This window comes from Ursus americanus, chromosome 4 (genome assembly GCF_024610735.1).
Source record: "Ursus americanus isolate L20-20 chromosome 4, mUrsAme1.1.p, whole genome shotgun sequence".
Taxonomy (NCBI): Eukaryota; Metazoa; Chordata; class Mammalia; order Carnivora; family Ursidae; genus Ursus; species Ursus americanus.
Genome location: NC_142130.1, coordinates 23,593,659 through 23,610,419, shown reverse-complemented (window position 1 = coordinate 23,610,419; position 16,761 = coordinate 23,593,659). Strand labels below are relative to the sequence as shown.

The window sequence follows — 16,761 nt, the reverse complement described above, 5'->3', positions numbered from 1 at the left end:
TGGTATTCCAGTAGGTCATACTTCCCTCCCTGTCAGAAAAATGAAGATACTCCCATAAGCTCAGTGTCACCCACAAGTGCAAAGTCCTCAGTGCGCTCTGAGAAGCTCGCGGTGCTCAGCAAATCAGAGGGATTTACCGTGGTTTCCAAGACAACTCCCCAGGTGCACCATTAGGAACCTGAGGCCCCGGAAGGGTCACAAGTCTGGGTGGTGGCAGAGATGGAATAGGAGGACATAGATCAAAACTGAATCCCACATTTTCTAGTGAAAAAGAAAAACTCTTGGTCAGAAACAATGTCTTAAATCCAGGCAAGTTCAAACCGACCATGTTTTTAAAAACCCATTCACTCCCTGGCTCTAGTAGCTGTTTCAGCAGTTTGGGAGACTTGGAGAAGTTTCTCTGTGTGGCACCGGCCAATCTTCTGGGAGAGAGAACAAATGACTTTTAAGATCTATCCCAACCCTGAGCCAACCTCCTCTGAGCTCATCCCAACCTTACTTGATCAAGCAAGTTTGGGGCTCACCACTGAAATCTGCACAAGGTTTGGAGGTCAGCCCAATTTTCTGTTGTTCTATTTCCCTCCCTGTGGGAAACTGATTCGGGGTGGTTCTTCATCCACAAAGGTGACATCAGAAGGTGGGGGGGAGATCTGGCTCAATACAAGATGAGCTGAAAAAAGAATACCCACAGAATTAAGGGATGAAAGCCTCCCTCTTTGTTTCATTTCTGACACATGTGTTAAACCTCAGGAGTCTACATCTAGTCACGAAAACAACCGTAGGACAATTTTCTCAATCCTAGGACAAATTTCATCAAAATGGTTTGAAAGTTACAGGAGATGTACACAGTCCAAACTTTATCAGCTTACAGGGCAGGCACCCAGAACTTCAAATAGGGCAGAAGGCACACCTTTACACAACTCAGATTGCAACACATTTGTCCGTATCAGTCACTGGCTTCAAAAGTGACTAGCACTAATCACATCAGATACGCAGATACATCAGAAACTTCACTCGGTCAGCTTCCCATTTCACAGGTGAGCAAATCATTAATGTGAGCCTCCCCGGACCAAGACATGACAAACTCAGATGGAGGCACTGAGAATAAAAGTCATTGAATAAAAGGACTATTTACAACATTGTAGGTCAGATTTCAAGAAATCAACAAGGAATGGCCACTATCCCAGGGTCGGCTGCAGTGGCGGCCACTGCTACCCCCCGCATCTGATGTGGGCAGAAGAGCAGGGGCCCTGAACCAAAGATAGCCACCTGTCGGGGGTGCTGGCCTTCAGGGGAGCACAGCTCCTGCTAAGGTCCAGCCGGCAAGAAGGGAATCAACACCCCCATCCTCTTTCCTCCTTCCCTCTGACTGCTCGGCCTGAAGGAAAAGAGAGATAGAGAGAGAGAGCAGGCCTCAGACAGAGAGGCTGCTTGAAAGGGGTGGAACTTGGAGCCGAGAGAAAGCAGCAGCCCTTGGGTATTCTGCAAGGAGAGAGCTGGGGGACAGACACCCCAACTTCACTCTCCTCCTTCTCAGCTTTGGTGCAGTGCTTCTATTGTCCAGCCCCAAATAAAAGCCAGAGGGAAATAAAGCCCCATTGACACAGTCCCGAATTCAATCTCCCGGGGCACAGAGTCAGGCAGAAAAGGGAGAAGCGTGGGTTTGGAGGGCTAAGTGGAGAACACCCAGCATAGGAGGCTTACGGTCCGTCCTTGGTATTGACCATAAGAGAAGAAAATGTTCTTGTTCACTCAACAAATACAGATGAAACACCTCTTCTCAGGGTGCCTGGGTGGCTCAGACATTAAGTGTCTGCCTTCGGCTCAGGGCGTGATCCCGGCACTATGGGATCGAGCCCCGCATCAGGCTCCTCCGCTGGGAGCCTGCTTCTTCCTCTCCCACTCCCCCTGCCTGTGTTCCCTCTCTCGCTGGCTGTCTCTATCTCTGTCAAATAAATAAATAAAATCTTTAAAAAAAAAAGAAAGAAACACCTCTTCTCTGTCGGGCACAGTTCTAGGTGCTGGAGACAATGGCCGTGAACAAAAAAGACAGGGTCCTTGCTCTCCGAGATCTTGCAATCTATAGCACAGAGGGGAGCCAAGAAATCCAACCACCCACACTTGAGATAATGACAGACTGTGACTGATGCGATGGCACAGATAAATTAAGCAGTGTGACAGAGACACTGAGGGAATCTCCTTTGGAGAGAGTGAGGATTCAGGACACGCCTCAGAGATGAGCCCAAAGGAGCGCCGAGCGCGGGAAGAGTCCAGGGAAGTACCTTCCAGCCCAGCCCGAGCGTGCAGCACGGTTGGGACCCCAAGGAGAACAAGGACTCCACTGGAGACAAGTGCGTGAGGGGAAGAAAAAGCAAATTTGCTGCTAAGGAAGCTAGCAGGAACCAGGCCACACAGCCTGGGGAGGCCGGGTAGGAAGTTTGGACTTTCTTCTAAGAAAAAAAATAATCAATCGAAGAAGAAAATTTTCAAACAGGCCACTAAGTTGGCCTCATAGAGAAAGAGGAGAGCATCCTTGTTGGCCAAACTGTCCCTTGCTTTCGAAGGCTGAGGAAGTTTTGAAATCAAATAGGCCTCCAGGAAATCACCAGGAGAAATCCGCAGCTCCTGGAACCCAACAAACGAGGCTTTGCAAGGGGAGGGCTGCAGAAAACAGAGGCCACGACTTCAGTTGAACTTCGACTTAGAGGACAGGAAAAGACACAAGTTAGAAAACGCAGAAATAAATGCACCACTGTACGCCCAGATAGAACTGCAGGCCTGGACTGTCCCCCAGAATCGGCTCCTTAGTCAGTTCAATACAAACCCACTGCCTCCAGGTACAGAAACTCAAAATAGCTGGGAATTAGAAGGAAAGAAATTGTATCACAATTTAGACCAAGCTTTTTTTATATTTTCAAAGTAGCTCAATGAATCATATAATCGTATTTGGAAGGCTATATTCTTGTCCTGGTGAGGAAAACTTGATATAATAGAGATCAGGGCTGGGAAATTATGGCCTGAAGGCCAAGCCAGCCCATTCTCCATTTTTGTAAATGAAGTTTTACTGGAACGTAGCCAGGCCTATTCACAACAGCAGAGCTGAGGCAAGAGACACTATGTGGCCTCAAAACCACAAATATTTGCTGTCCGGCCCTTCATGGGAAACGTTTGCTGACCCCTGATAGAAACAACCATATTTTCTGAACTCCACAATCCAACGATGTCTTCTCAGTCCTCACTCTGCACAAGAACTCCATCTGCCCCAAACCTGCCCAAACTCCACTCCCCTTGCCGTCCACCATATGGCATACACCTGCTTCCCCTGGTCCTTCTCACCGGCCTTCTGAATGTCTCTGCCTTCCCTGTTCTTTTCCCTGTCTCTTAAGTGTACACTCTCCCCAGGTTTTCTCCTCAGCCCTCTCTCCTGGACTACAATGGTCACCTTGGGACAAATGATTCTTCAATCTGATCTCCCCCCACCTGACCCTTCCCCGGAATCAAATACCCAACCGCATAGATATCTACTCAGGGAAATCCACAAATACCTCTGATTCAGCCCCTCCGAGACAGCACCTGTCCTCCTCCAGAAGCATGCTCCCCTCTGATCCAAGATCGCCCACTTCCAGGCTAGAAACCCTGGCTCCTGCCTGTCGCTCAAGGTCATTTCTAGTTAGATACCAATTTCTGTCTCTTCTCAAATCAGACCCGTTCTTTCCACCACCACGATCACGGCTCGAACAGGCCTGGCACTTCTCGCCCGGAAGTGGCAGTAATCCCTAATACTTGATTACAGAGCAGTCCCCATAGACAAGGGTATTCAGAGAGATGAGAAATCTCTCCAAAATCCACATGATCCCATCACTTGCTCGCTCAAAACCCTTCTAGAACTCTGTGGCTCAAAGAATGAAACCCAAAGTCTAGATCGTGACCATCAACATTCCATAGGAGCTGAGGCCTGCCTACCTTTCCGGCTTCATTCCCCAGCCCCCTTCACCCTGCAGGACCCCACATCCCAGCCCAACAGACTCCGCACTTTTCCCCATGTAGCCTTTGCTTGCTTTTGCCTCAACTCAGAATGCGCTTCTCCTTTCCTGTAGGAGGGCAAGGAAGCAAGAATATCATGGGATTTTTTTAACCTGACAAGGGATTCATCACACCAGAAATTTCATCATAAAGCCACAACCACTGCAGGCGCAAGAGCAGAGGGGATGAGTGTGCTGGCCTTGGAGTCGAAGGATCCGGTTTCAAGTCCCAGTCCACTGTTTACCAGCTGTGTAATCTCTGAGCCTCCACACTTAGCTTGTCGGTTCAATGGGAACAATAATTGTCCCCACATCACAGGATTCCCGGCAAGATTAAAAAGCGAGGCATACTGGGCGCACAGCAGGTGCACAACAGCATTACCCCTGTTGGTTACAATGTTTTACAAATACTCTATTGTTCGAAATGAAAACTCAAACAAATCTAAGATACCTTAAGGGTACATCTTCCAAAGATAATTGAAAATGGCCATGCCCACCGTTGGCTGTTTTGAGGGACTGCTGGAGACACAGTACGTTATTACAATCCCTTCCGTAAACAATTTTACAATGGACAAAAAAGAGCCACAAATCTTCTCTTACTTTGGTCTTCTAGCCCCACGGCTGTGGATATTTCCCCTTTAGGCACTTTAGTCATCTGCACAAAAACCCTGTTAGCAGTACAATTTGTAAGAGCAAACAATTTGAAACCATCGAATACGCTCAATAGTCCACAATAAACGGGACAAATTCCAGGTACAGTGGAAAGGCCGTGGGCCTGGCACCCTGCCTGATACTCCCAGGCCTTCAGCAAAGGGCCTTCCCCGTCTCTTCTTTGTATTCTAAGCTCCTGCTCTGTGTGGTTGAAAGATCCGTGAATGAAGACAAGAATGAATGAATTCCTTAAAACATTTGTTAGACTGAATGCCCAGGGGAAGGCCCTATTGAAGGGCAGAACACTGGAAGTCCAGCCCGCAATGTTCGGTACATCTCAAGAGCAAAGTCTTTCCAGGGCAACACATACTTGAAATTCGAACTGTAGTCTACAGAAAAAGATGATTTTACTGTGTATGTAAATCACTCCATACTTTCACGGAGCACGTAAAGATTGTCGTTCCAATTCATAGAAGTATCGGTCTCTGCCAGAAACCATAACCCAGTTCTGGCCGGGCCGTCAGTGATGAGTTAACATGGAGAAGACCCGCTAGCACCTGAAATATTCTAAACATGACCGTTATAGAGCAAAAATCAGGAAGAAAGAAAGGAATTCAGTTCTATTATGGATGAACAAAAACCGATCACATTGAGCTTCTGGAAAACAAAGTCCAAAAGAAACCAAAAAGGCAAAAAGCAAAAGTTGGGGCGGGGCCGGTAATCTTGGCAGCCTTTATTAGTGAGTGCCGCCTGTTTGGGGAGGCACAAAAGGTGATCTCACCACTTCTTCCTGCTCCAGAGAATCCAATTTGGGTCTACTTTTCTTCCTTTGAGAGCCTGTGCTTGGTTTCAGACCAGTTTTCCTGGCAGTCACAGGAAGGGAATAAAACAGGAGACGTATGACCTCACCTGCTCCAGTACCTTCCAGAGCCTGAGAGAAGAGCAAGGCTTCCTGTGCTCTACTTCCTTTAGCCTGATTCATTTCACAATAATGGAAAACACATTCTCTCAAAATAAGGGAACTGGGGAGCCTTAAGCAAATCCATCCCTTGGTGTTGTACACATGTTGACAAACACGGACAGACTTTCCATCTTTATTAACTGTGATGGATTAAAAAAAAAAAAAAAAAAGCAAGTTGATATATTCTGACCAGTGACTTTCAGCCTTTTTTTGGGTCACAGACACCTCAGAATAATCGACTGGAAGCGATGGACTTTTTCTCTTGAAAAATGTACAGACTGACCACACACACGCACTTTATGCACACCTAAATCCACAGGCATTTTTGCACACGGCTTTAGGGATTCGTGAACACCCTAAAGCTGGTCCACAGTCCCCAAGTGAAGAATTCCTACTCTAATTAATGATCCTCAAACAGAAAGGCCGAAAATTACTCAGGTAGTTGAAGCCAAAAGAGACAATTAGTCCTTAACTAGCCAATAAAATTACAGAATTTCAGGATCTGAAGAGACAGGAGAAACCAGCGCTTCTGTTATTTTCAAAAGTCAATTACAGTGGAGTGCTTTCCTACACTCTAACTCACTTTTCCAACAATATTTTCTGTAGAACAGCACTATTTAGAACAGAGAAAAGCAAAGCCACTCTCATTGATAACCATGCCCAGAGGCTGGATGGATCGCCACCCTTCCGGCTGCCCCCGGGGTGCCTCTGAGTCACGCGAGAAGGCTGCAAAAGAGCGCAGCGGGCCGGTGTGCTAGTCACAGGCTGTACTTGGGCCCCTCCTCTCCAGTCCCGTCCACATGTCCAGCTCCACAGGAGCAGCCCTAACACCCCACAACCCACCTATTTCTCGGCCCAGCTGGGAGGACTTCAGTGATCCGGCTGATGAGACAACAGCACACCTGCCCCATGGCCCAGCCTTGGTCCTGATGTTCTCCTTGGGCAGGAAACCCTCCCATTCGGAGGTGTTGAAGGGAAAATCTGTGGCCTCCACCATGGAGACGTTCACGTGGTCCCGGAGGTGACAGTGCAGGGCCTCTGCGCTGAACTTGACACCTGGCCCTGGCCCCTTATAGGACACTTTGTACTTGTTCATATTCAGATAATTCCTCCAGATCTTCTGCAGCCTGGGGATGAGGTTCTTGGAAGAGCTGTCCTTGTTCCACACCTGGAAGGAGGCCTCTGGCTTGGCTTTGGCTGGGCCCCGGGGACTGCTGAGGGCCTGGTTGCCCCTGGGGGGCTTCTGGGTGCTGCTTGAAGTCGCAGCCTGTTTCTCCACACCTCTCAACCGCTGGAATTCCTTGGTTTGCAACTTCAGGGAATCATAGTAACTGCCTTTCTTCTTCTCCTTCCACACACAGATGACTGCAAACAGGAGAAAGGCCAGCACACAGCAGCTGAACTTTTTCTTCAGGTTGGTGTGAATCATAATGAAAGATGTATTCAGGGCAGCCACTCTGTTCTGAGCAGAAAACAAGCCTAGAAAAGGTAAGACGAGGCAAAAACAACAAACAAAACCAATGTGAATAAAATCTAAAAGTAGCGACAGGCAAGAGGTGGGGTGACGAGCTGGGCAACGGGTTTAGAGAGAGGAGACTCACTTCCAGCCTTTGGTCTACTCCCAGCAGGCCTGCAGCCTGTAACAACTGGAAGTAAATATTCGGCCTCAGTTTGGGCTTTGAATGTAGACAGCAGTCCTCAGACGTTCCCTTTTTCCTCTCTGAGCCATGAACACTTTCTGTATTCTCCTGCCATTCCTTTTTACACCCTGACTCTTAGGTTTGTGTTGTCTTGGTCTAGCTCCCTGACTGCACTCTGAGCTTGGTGAGGTCAGGAACCACAGCTTACACATCGCTGGGCTCCTGGGGCCTTATGCTGTCTGTTCAATGAAGGCATGTGTGCTTGAAAATCTAGGAGAAAAAAGGAAGAGCAGGATGACTGGTCTACCTCACAAGAATCCAAACTCCCTAAAATCGAAAGGGGCCCAGCATCGTCTTAAAATTGCCAGACCTCTGTCCACAGACAGTGCCATAGGCCCGTGACACATCGCTCTAAGGACTGCCGTGTTGGACTCCTGCTTGAGAAGACCAGTGGTTAGCTGACAGCATAACACCGGCTTCAGATTGCTCTGCGAGAGTACTATCAAGCGGCAGGAAGCTGCCTCACCTCATGGTCAAGGAGAGGAAATCTTGGTAACACGTGACCAATTAAGGAGATAAAAACGAAGATGTGTCAAGCATATAAGACATTATTTCACCTAATTTCACTGTAGACCGGGGCCCTGTCATGTACGGCTCCAGCCAGCACCACCTACATGATAGTCCGGTAGGGAGGGCATCCCGAGCTGTGCAGGGAGGCCCTGACCATCTCTAGCCAGGAAGCTGTTACAATCTCCGTATCTACAGACTAGCAGACTGAGGCTCTGAGAGGCTAAGAGAAGGACCTCGGATCACTAAGCTGAGTAAATGGTAGCACCGAAGTCCAAATCCAAGAGCACTTGATTCCATAATCCATGTCCTTTTCAGCATAAACATGCGCAGAACTGCTGAAAGTTCTGGCAAATGGATTTTATTACAAAAATAGAGCCTCACAGTCCCCTTTGTATCTGGGTAAAGCCCTACTTTGTTTTCCCAGAATTTATTGTGTAACTGAATGGAAGATGGAAGTACTTTGAACTCAAACAATGTCTGTATCTCTTGGAAAACATTAAATTCTTTCCTAAATAACTGGGTTTATTTACCGTAATGAGTCTAAGCAGTCACCCCTGGCATTTTGCTAACACGCTAGGGATCCATAGTTCCTATCTGGGTATAGGATATCTGGGACAAGGGGTAGGAGTACTGGACTAGGTATTCACAAATCCTGGGGTCCCTTGCATTCTCGGTGACTTTGGACAAGTCACTAAATCTGTCTTTACTTAGGTTTTCTGTAGAATAATCTCTCTCTCACTCACGGAGTGCTGGGAGCACCAGCAGAAATGGTATTTGAACTAGGTCATTGCAAAGGCACAGGAAGTGTTCTGAACAGAGACCAGAGAGCAGCCCCTTGGCTGGAGGCCATGTGGAGGTCGTGCGGGACAGGGAGAGACGGCAGAGTGGAACACTGGTCATGACTCATCGACCCGAGCTCACGTCCTCATCTGAGACTCTTTAAGTGGCATCCAGACCGTTCCTGGAATCCATGGGCAGTACCGACCAAACCGTGCTTCCCACCACCCCAGACTTCGGGAACAGGTGGCTCTGGGGAGAATGGGCTCTTGCCTTGAGCTGCGGAAGTGTGGGAAGTGACAGAATGTACACAAAGGGAGAAAAATTCAAGCGTGTGGTTATGAAATAGGGGAGGGGGCTTGTGGCAGGTCAGAAAATGAAGGAACTCCATTTCCTCAGATACTCAGCACAGCTGACCCCACTACTCTGAGAGCTAAAGAACTCAAGAAGAAGGGAATGGAGCCTTTGAGAAGTGCCTGCAATATGGTAGGCACTTTAGTGCAATGTCTAAGTCAATATTCACTGTGACACAATGGCATAGGTATCCACAGCCCCATTGGAGAAAATGAAAACACTGAGGCTTAGCAGACTTACAGGGCTTCTCCAAAGTCAACAGGTAGTCATTGCCAGAACCGGGATTCCAAACCAGGTCTGTCTGACTCTAAAAGTTCATGGTCTTTGCACTAAAAGAGAGGCATCCGTATTAAAAAGACAGTGAAAAGTCAGTGTTGACCAAACAGGACTCAGAAATCAGGGGCTCTACAGGGACAAGTCAATTGGCCAGACAATCCCAGAAAAACCCCCTTGGCCATGGGCATGCCCCAGCCCTCACCCGGGTACACTGCTCTCCCCTCAGGCAGCCCCTTCATGGTCATTAGGCTTATGAAACCCAGACTAACCCTGTCATGTAAGCAGAGCATATTGCATGGGCTGCATTTATAGTTGAAAAAAACTGAAGTTTTATATATATATTGATTTATTATTTATTGATTTACTCTCCAAAGTTGCAAGAGTGATTTGGAAGTGGTTGCAGTTAAGACTCGGGACTCAACTTTTCTGTGTATGAGTGAAATGAGACAGGAGGTAGGGAGGCGGGACCTGATTCACTGTCCAGGAACTAAGGCTCGGGAGGGGATGGTGGTCACCTTCCTGACAGCACCTACACCCCAAGGTTGAGGGTCCCAGAATAGAAAAGCTCCTCCAAAGAGCCCGGCACAGGAGTCCTGCCACTTTAAGACAAGCCTTAGCCTTCAGGGTCATGGCCCCAGGATACTTCTCTAAAAGCTCACCTCGGGGCTCCGCCGGTGTCCTGACACCACCCTCTGTTGCGGCTCCAAGTCCACTGGCTGGCTAGAGCTTCTGTTCAGAGACACAGAGAGCTTCAAGACCCTCTCTCCCCTCTCCGGCTGCTCTAAAGAGACAGGGACTGAGGCAGTCCCCTCTAAGCAGCCCAAACTGAAGGGAAGGAGCCGTAAATTTTTCTCCCTTGATTCTTTGGGAAAACACATCAAGCTTTGGGTTTTCCAGATGTCTTAGCCTCTGGGCCTTTGCACTGCTGTAGTCTGTCTCTTGTCCACTTGCCCGGCAACCAGACAGGGTTACCTTTCTGCATCCGACCTCCCATGGAGCCCCCTCCCATTCATTTCTAGTGTTTAGCAATGCTCACTTTTCCTGATGACCCCCCTGCTAGAGGAGAACTCGTCCTGGCTCATGCCTGGAACCCCAGTGTCCAGCACAGTCCCTGAAATTGACTGGGAACTCAATAAAGCATTACCAAACTGATGCGACTATATCGATAGATCCTTACTACCCCCACCAGGCTTCTAGAAGAATCCAGTAACAACCCACATTGTCACCTATAAAGAACAAGCTAACCCTGAAGCAACAGAAAAAAAAATTCTCAAAGTAAGGTTCCTGCCCTGGTTTACTCATCACCACATGCCCAGTACCAAAGGCAGGGCTTGGCACAAAGTAGGTGCTCACAAAGGGTGGACTGAATCACAGAATAACTTCAAATCATTTACAGATACAGGCAAACCACCTATCCCAGCCCTCACCGAATGAGAACTAAACAAATCCATGAAGACAACAGCGAAGCCGTAGTCAGACATTGGGACTCTGGGACTCCTGGCCAGCACACTCCACCACCCCATTCTTTAATTAGGAATGTACCCTTTTGCTGCCCCCACAGCCATGCCTCCAGGCATTCCTTACCTGCTGTTGGCTAATCCCCTTGGGGCTGCAGGCCCTTTGGATCCTTAGGAACCAGTGCTATTCTCCATGGGAGGAATGTTTGCTTTATTGGGTCTGGAGGCCAAGGCTCATTTTTCTCTGGATGATCAAAAAACATCTGCAAAGGCCAAAAAAGAAAAAAACAAAAAAACAAAAAAAAAACAAAGAGGAGGTAAGAGCTGGTTTCCAGCAGGGGCAGGGTTAAAGATTAACAAGGAGGACAGGCCCCTCCACTAGTCTCCTGGCCTCCCCTACAGCTCAATCCAGGAAGCCTGGAGAGCTCAGAAAAAGAAATGCAGAGACAAGAGCCCATTATAGGTGCTGTGCGCAGGGTCGTGACTAGCAGAGAAGGCATAGAAATAGACCGATACTAGATAAGAACATGCTAGGAGGAGAAAGCAAGCACCACAGACCAATCTAGGAAGAAAGGATTGTTCACTTACTGGTTACATAAATAGTTAATTTGGGGAGAGAAGATTCGGATCATCCCTAAATATACTCTAGACAATTATTTATTATCAAAGAACTCCTGATGATATGTGAAATTTCAATCAGTATAATGCTAGCTGGAAAAAATAGGTTGCAAAACTGTGTATGATATGCTAATCAAATCCCCCAAAAAATGTTCTTTAATGTACATGTGAAAAGAGAAAGGACTAGAAACAAAACACAGTAAAGTAACCCTGGATGGTAGCATAATGAATGCTTTCATGTTTTATAATTTTTTGTATATTCCATAATTTCTAAAATGTATATGCATTACTCTTAGTGTTGGGAAAAATATTATAAAAATATAATTTTAGAAAGCTAAAAACAGAATTCTATATTTGTCAGCTCTTTCTTCTGACAGAATGTAGAAAAATAATAAGAGAAAACTTTGATAGAGTCACTTGCATGAAAACTCCCACTTGTCTCCAAGAAAATGCTGTAATTAAAAGGAAAAAAAGAGTCCAGCTGTGCTAAGGGTAAAGAGAGTCAAAGCTTCTCAAAATAAACAGGCACTCCACGTGAATGGACAAATCACAAAATAGAAAACATAATTAACAAGCATATAAAATTCTGACGAATCTTGAGAGAAACCCAAAAGGGACAACTGGCATGTTAAGAGGCCAGTTTATAGATTTAATACTAGACAGCAGTTTTCAAAATGATAATATTCATTACTGAAACAGTTATAATAGAATTGGCATATTTTCAGGGAGCAGTAGAAATTAACTCAATCTTTTTAGAAAAGTAACCAGGTCATAGAATTAAGAGCTTATAACTATCAACCAAGTTATCATACTTGCAGGAAATAAGACAATAAAGAATTAAAAGGAGAAAAAGATGACATATTTGGGTTTCCTTGCACGTAAATGACTCCCTACCTTCCATAGTTGTGGTGAGGTTTGGAAGAGGACTGGTGGAAGAGTTTTATAAAGCAATAGGTACGTGCAAGAAGAAAAATAGTTTGCAATTTGAAAGTGATTTCTAATGGTGAAAATCTAAGGTTAACAACCAAGGTTTCAGCAAAAGGGAAATAGTTACTAGGGTACCTCCACCTGATAGAAAGACTATAGAACAATATTAATTAATTTAACATATATAAGGTAAGATGTAATAACATATAATACATATAAATAATTGTACGTGGATTTATGTAGCAATTCGGAGAAACATTCTTTAAATATTAAACAAAAAAAGTGAAATAGAGAATGTTATCTGTGCATGTACCATGGTGACGAAAAGTTACTCATGTCCAAATATCTAGGAAAAATGTACATGATTCAGACCTGAAAACAGTTGAGGAGTAACCTGAGAGCTGAATTCTCCTCTCTCAGTCTGACTTCCTTTATTATGCTTATTATGTTAGTGGAGTAATTAAGGCAAAACTGTTAGGGACAATATTGAAAATACCTTGTCTATCAACTCCATACCCACTACGGAGCAATCTCGAAGCCCATCCTGGAAGATGCAGCGTGAACAGAGCTCAGAGGAAGCCACAGTGGCCACAACTGGCTCCCTCCCATGACCTAGGGGGAGGCCTCCGCCCAGCAGTTCTGGGGTTCAGACTGGCAGGTGGGCATGTGTGGGCGGGCCCTGGGTTTACTCATCACCAGGGCCACAGGGAGAGGTGTTCGGTGACCTTTGTCAAAATCTCAGGGCTCTCCTTACCAGTTTGAAGAACTGGCTCCCGGGCAGACGTCCTGGGAGAGTCCCAAAATATCTCTGCTAGCCCTACCCCTTTTCATGTCAGGTATGTTGCCTTTGTGGCACGAGTGCGTAATTATGCATGCGTTCATATTATTATTTGATTACCATCCGCCTCCTCTACGAAAAATGGAAACTCCTTCAGTAGAAACCTCGTCGGCCTCCTTCGCTACCACCTTCAGTGCCTAGATGAGTATATGGCACGTGGTAAGTGCTCAATAATTATTCATCGAATGAATGAAGGATCGCCAGCTCTTTCGAGGTCTGTGCTTTCCTCAGGCATCACTGATGGAAAAGGCTCTTTCTTGGCACCCTCACAAGGAACACCTCGGGCAGCCTGCTGCCCTTGAGAGGACACCTCTTGCTTATGAATGCTGGTTTGCTGCCATTGCCCCCGTAAGTAAGCTGCTGGGGCGTGCCACTTTGGTTTGAATTCAGTGCCCAGAGAGCAGAGGAGTGCAGCTAACGCAGACCTGCCTCCCCCTATCGGTCACATCTGCTCAGAGCAACTTGCCCTCCTAGGAGGTAACAACCACTCCCGGCTCATGAGATTGCAGCCCTGGTGAACTTCCACCAGCTGCCGAAGTCGTAACAGAGTCCTCAGTCCTCTGGGTGAGAAATGTTAGCAAGCATGACCATAATAGCTACCATTTATTTAGTACTAGCTATGTGCTCAGCACTGACTAGCTTAGGGGTTGAGGGTCAGAGCTCTGGGATTAAACAGATTGGGGCAAGAGTCCAAACTGTCTTTCACCATTACATGACCTCCAGCAAGCTACTCAACCCTCTAAGACTCAGCTTCTGTATCTGTAAAATGGGAATAATAATAAAAGAGCCGATCTTGTAGGATTGTTTAAATAAGCAAGTTAAGGTAATACAACCAAAGGGCTTGCGACAAAGATTACACGCATCATTTCACGTACTTCTCACCATGCCCTACCCTGTGAGTACCAGTACCGTCCCAAATTACAAATAGAGAAACTGAAATAGAGAAGAGGAGTGATTTTCTCAGAGTTAACTCAATTATGGCACTCCAAATGCCCTGTCCTCTTTTGCCCTTTGCTGCCCTGCAAGAAAAGTTCCTTCTGACGAAATGATCTTTCCTACCCTGTTCTCACGAGGTCACACCCACTCACTGTCCCCAGCACCAGCTTAAGTGCCTCTGGACTCTGAAGACTTTCTTGAGCCCACAGAGATCAACATGACTCCACTGTGCCTGTTCTGGCTCCTAGGAGACTATGTGACATTTATCTGTTAGCAGATGGGACAGCCCACCCAGACTGAGGGTTCCTTTAAGGTTTATTTCTGGCCGCTCCACATCTAGCCAGGTTCTGAGCCAGAAGTGGGACGTGCTCGGTCGCATCAGAAAGAAAGAATGAAGCTAGCTAGCTCTGATACCACCCTTCCCCATCCCCCATTCCTTCGACTGCTAGACCCACACTTACTCACCCACCCATCGCCGTCAGTTACTAGAATCCCCTTGGCAGCACTGTCGCTGCAGACATTCATTTGGTCTACTGGATACACTGAGTGACAGGGAATTTACCATCTCCTGGGGGCAGAGTTATGTGAACAGCTTTGCCCCTTAGAAGGTCTTAAAATGAAGAGAACTCTCCCCCCACCATCCCGGTAAAAATAAATCCAGTGGGTTAAGCACTGAGACACGCAGAGCCTGTGCTCAGTGCTGCGAACTTCACATGCACCAACTCATTTCATCCTTACACAACCCCATGCAGACCACGCCACCTGCTACCCACCTTGGTGAAGTCATTTCCCCTCCACCAGGACACTCTTCATTCCTTGAATATTTTCGCAACTGGCTCACAGTAATCCTCCCCATGCTCTTTCTGCCCTGCCTCTTAGGGATACCAACATCCACCTTCGGAACCATTCTAGTCCCCTGGTCTCTCAGTTCTTTCATCTCCTCTATTCTAAAGATGCCACTCACCCCCAACGTCATATCTCTGATCTTACCACTTTCAAAAAACGCTCCATAGTCTTTATTTCAGACACCACCACCCCAATCACTGCTCCTATCTTTGTAGCTTAATCATACTAGTACCGACCTCCAGCTGTCTCCCTGTGGTTGCTCCTGCCACCTTCTCACTCACTGTCTCTCACTTCCTTCATATCCTCACTTCACCTCCCATCCAGCTTCAACTGCATGGTCAGTCATTCAACTGGTCTCTCTCATCACACAATGTTGGATAAAACCCAAACCTGGTTAAATCCAGCTCTCTGTCTTCCTCCACAGCTGTAGGCGTGCAGCCGCATGGCTAAAGAAAATCACAAAATACTACTTACGGATTTCACTTCAAGTTCATGATCACTAACTGCAAGTAGCTCCTTCATGCTTCCTAGCAATCACATGTTACTTTTCTGGTCAATTCACCGGCCAGTCTCCTAGAGGACTATCTGATTACTCCCCACGAAAATTCCCCTTATCCTCCCCTTCCGTCAGTGAACTTGCAACTTATTGATAGAGAAAAAGGAAGCTACCAGAATATAATTACCACACACACAACACACCTTTGTACCACAGCTACTCACCTTACTTGCATTTATGCCCAAATGATCTCTTGTTGCTATGGATGAATTGGCTGCACGCTACACTTGGGATACCCAACATTCGTTCCACTAGGTCCTGTATACTCCTGTCCACCTAAGGATATTCTTCTATAAAATCTCCCCTTTTTCTTCCACATCATATGTAGCCCTCTCTCAAAGATCATGCTTATCACCACACAGACATGCTATTGTGTCTCCTATCTTAAAACAAAACAAAACAAAACCTCTCTTGATTAAGGCAACCACCCCATGACCCTGTTCGGTCTTAGCGTCACCAAGAGTGGGACACCCAAGCAGTACATGCCTTCTGATGTGAAGCCACAGGAAGCACACGGCGCCATCTCTGAAAAATTCTCACCCGAAATGTTTAATCTGTATACAATCAAGCCTTTATATGTAATCTCAGTTTTTAGAAAACACAGGAGAAAGAAGAACAAGTTACACACCACGGAGAAGCTATCAGACAAATCCAGAAAGCAGGGCATTCTACAGAACAACGGAACTAGTTTCATCAACAGGTCAATGGGCAGGAAAAACAAATGGCTTCAAAGACAAAAATATCATATGCAATGTGCAGACTTTGCTTGAGTCTTGCTTTGAACAAAACACCACTGAGGACACATGGGTATATCTGCATATAGGTTTGGTATTATAAGATATTAAGAAGTCATTATTAATTTTGTTAGGTATAACAGTAAGTATTATTTTATTATGATTACATAGTATGGTTATGGGTTTTTTTTTTTTTAAGTCCTCTGCAGGTGAAGTAGTTAGAGATGAAATCTACTTTAGAACACTTCAGCCAAAATATAGATGAAGCAAATATGAAAAAATGCAATGTCATATGAAAAAAAAATGTGTTCAAATTAGGCTATGTCAGGAATAAGAGTGATTGGCAGACTCTTTTTAGACAATATCATTTGCGAGTGGGTAGAGTTTGAAAGAGCTTGAAAAGAAAGTATAGGAGACAGTTTTTCTGTTTTACTGAAGGAATTCATTGAAAAAGATATAGGACTTTACAACAGAAACAGATTTAGCCATGGCACGAGTTCTAAATAACCTTCATTTCCCTGTCCCTCCTGTGCAACTTCTTGACCTCATCTCACCTCCCAGCTCCTGCCTTCTTTCCTTGGCGGTAAAACTCCTTGAA

The 16,761-nt window shown here is 46.1% G+C and overlaps 1 protein-coding gene across 10 annotated transcripts in view; it reads right to left on the bottom strand.

The window, feature by feature from the left end:
* ST6GAL1 (ST6 beta-galactoside alpha-2,6-sialyltransferase 1) overlaps positions 1-16,761 on the bottom strand; it is a 116,876-nt gene that overhangs the window by 20,107 nt on the left and 80,008 nt on the right. For 8 of the 10 annotated variants that reach the window (XM_045811225.2, XM_045811223.2, XM_045811231.2 and 5 more), the window contains 3 exons: positions 10,836-10,971; positions 9,216-9,304; positions 6,478-7,113 (listed from right to left, as the gene is read on the bottom strand). In XM_045811225.2, coding sequence (XP_045667181.1) covers positions 6,478-7,063 — 586 coding nt within the window. In that variant the 5' untranslated portion in view covers positions 7,064-7,113; positions 9,216-9,304; positions 10,836-10,971. Of the gene's footprint in view, positions 1-6,477; positions 7,114-9,215; positions 9,305-9,910; positions 9,981-10,835; positions 10,972-16,761 lie in introns of all 10 variants that reach the window. The other 2 variants (XM_087861483.1, XM_045811229.2) reach the window with 2 other exon arrangements.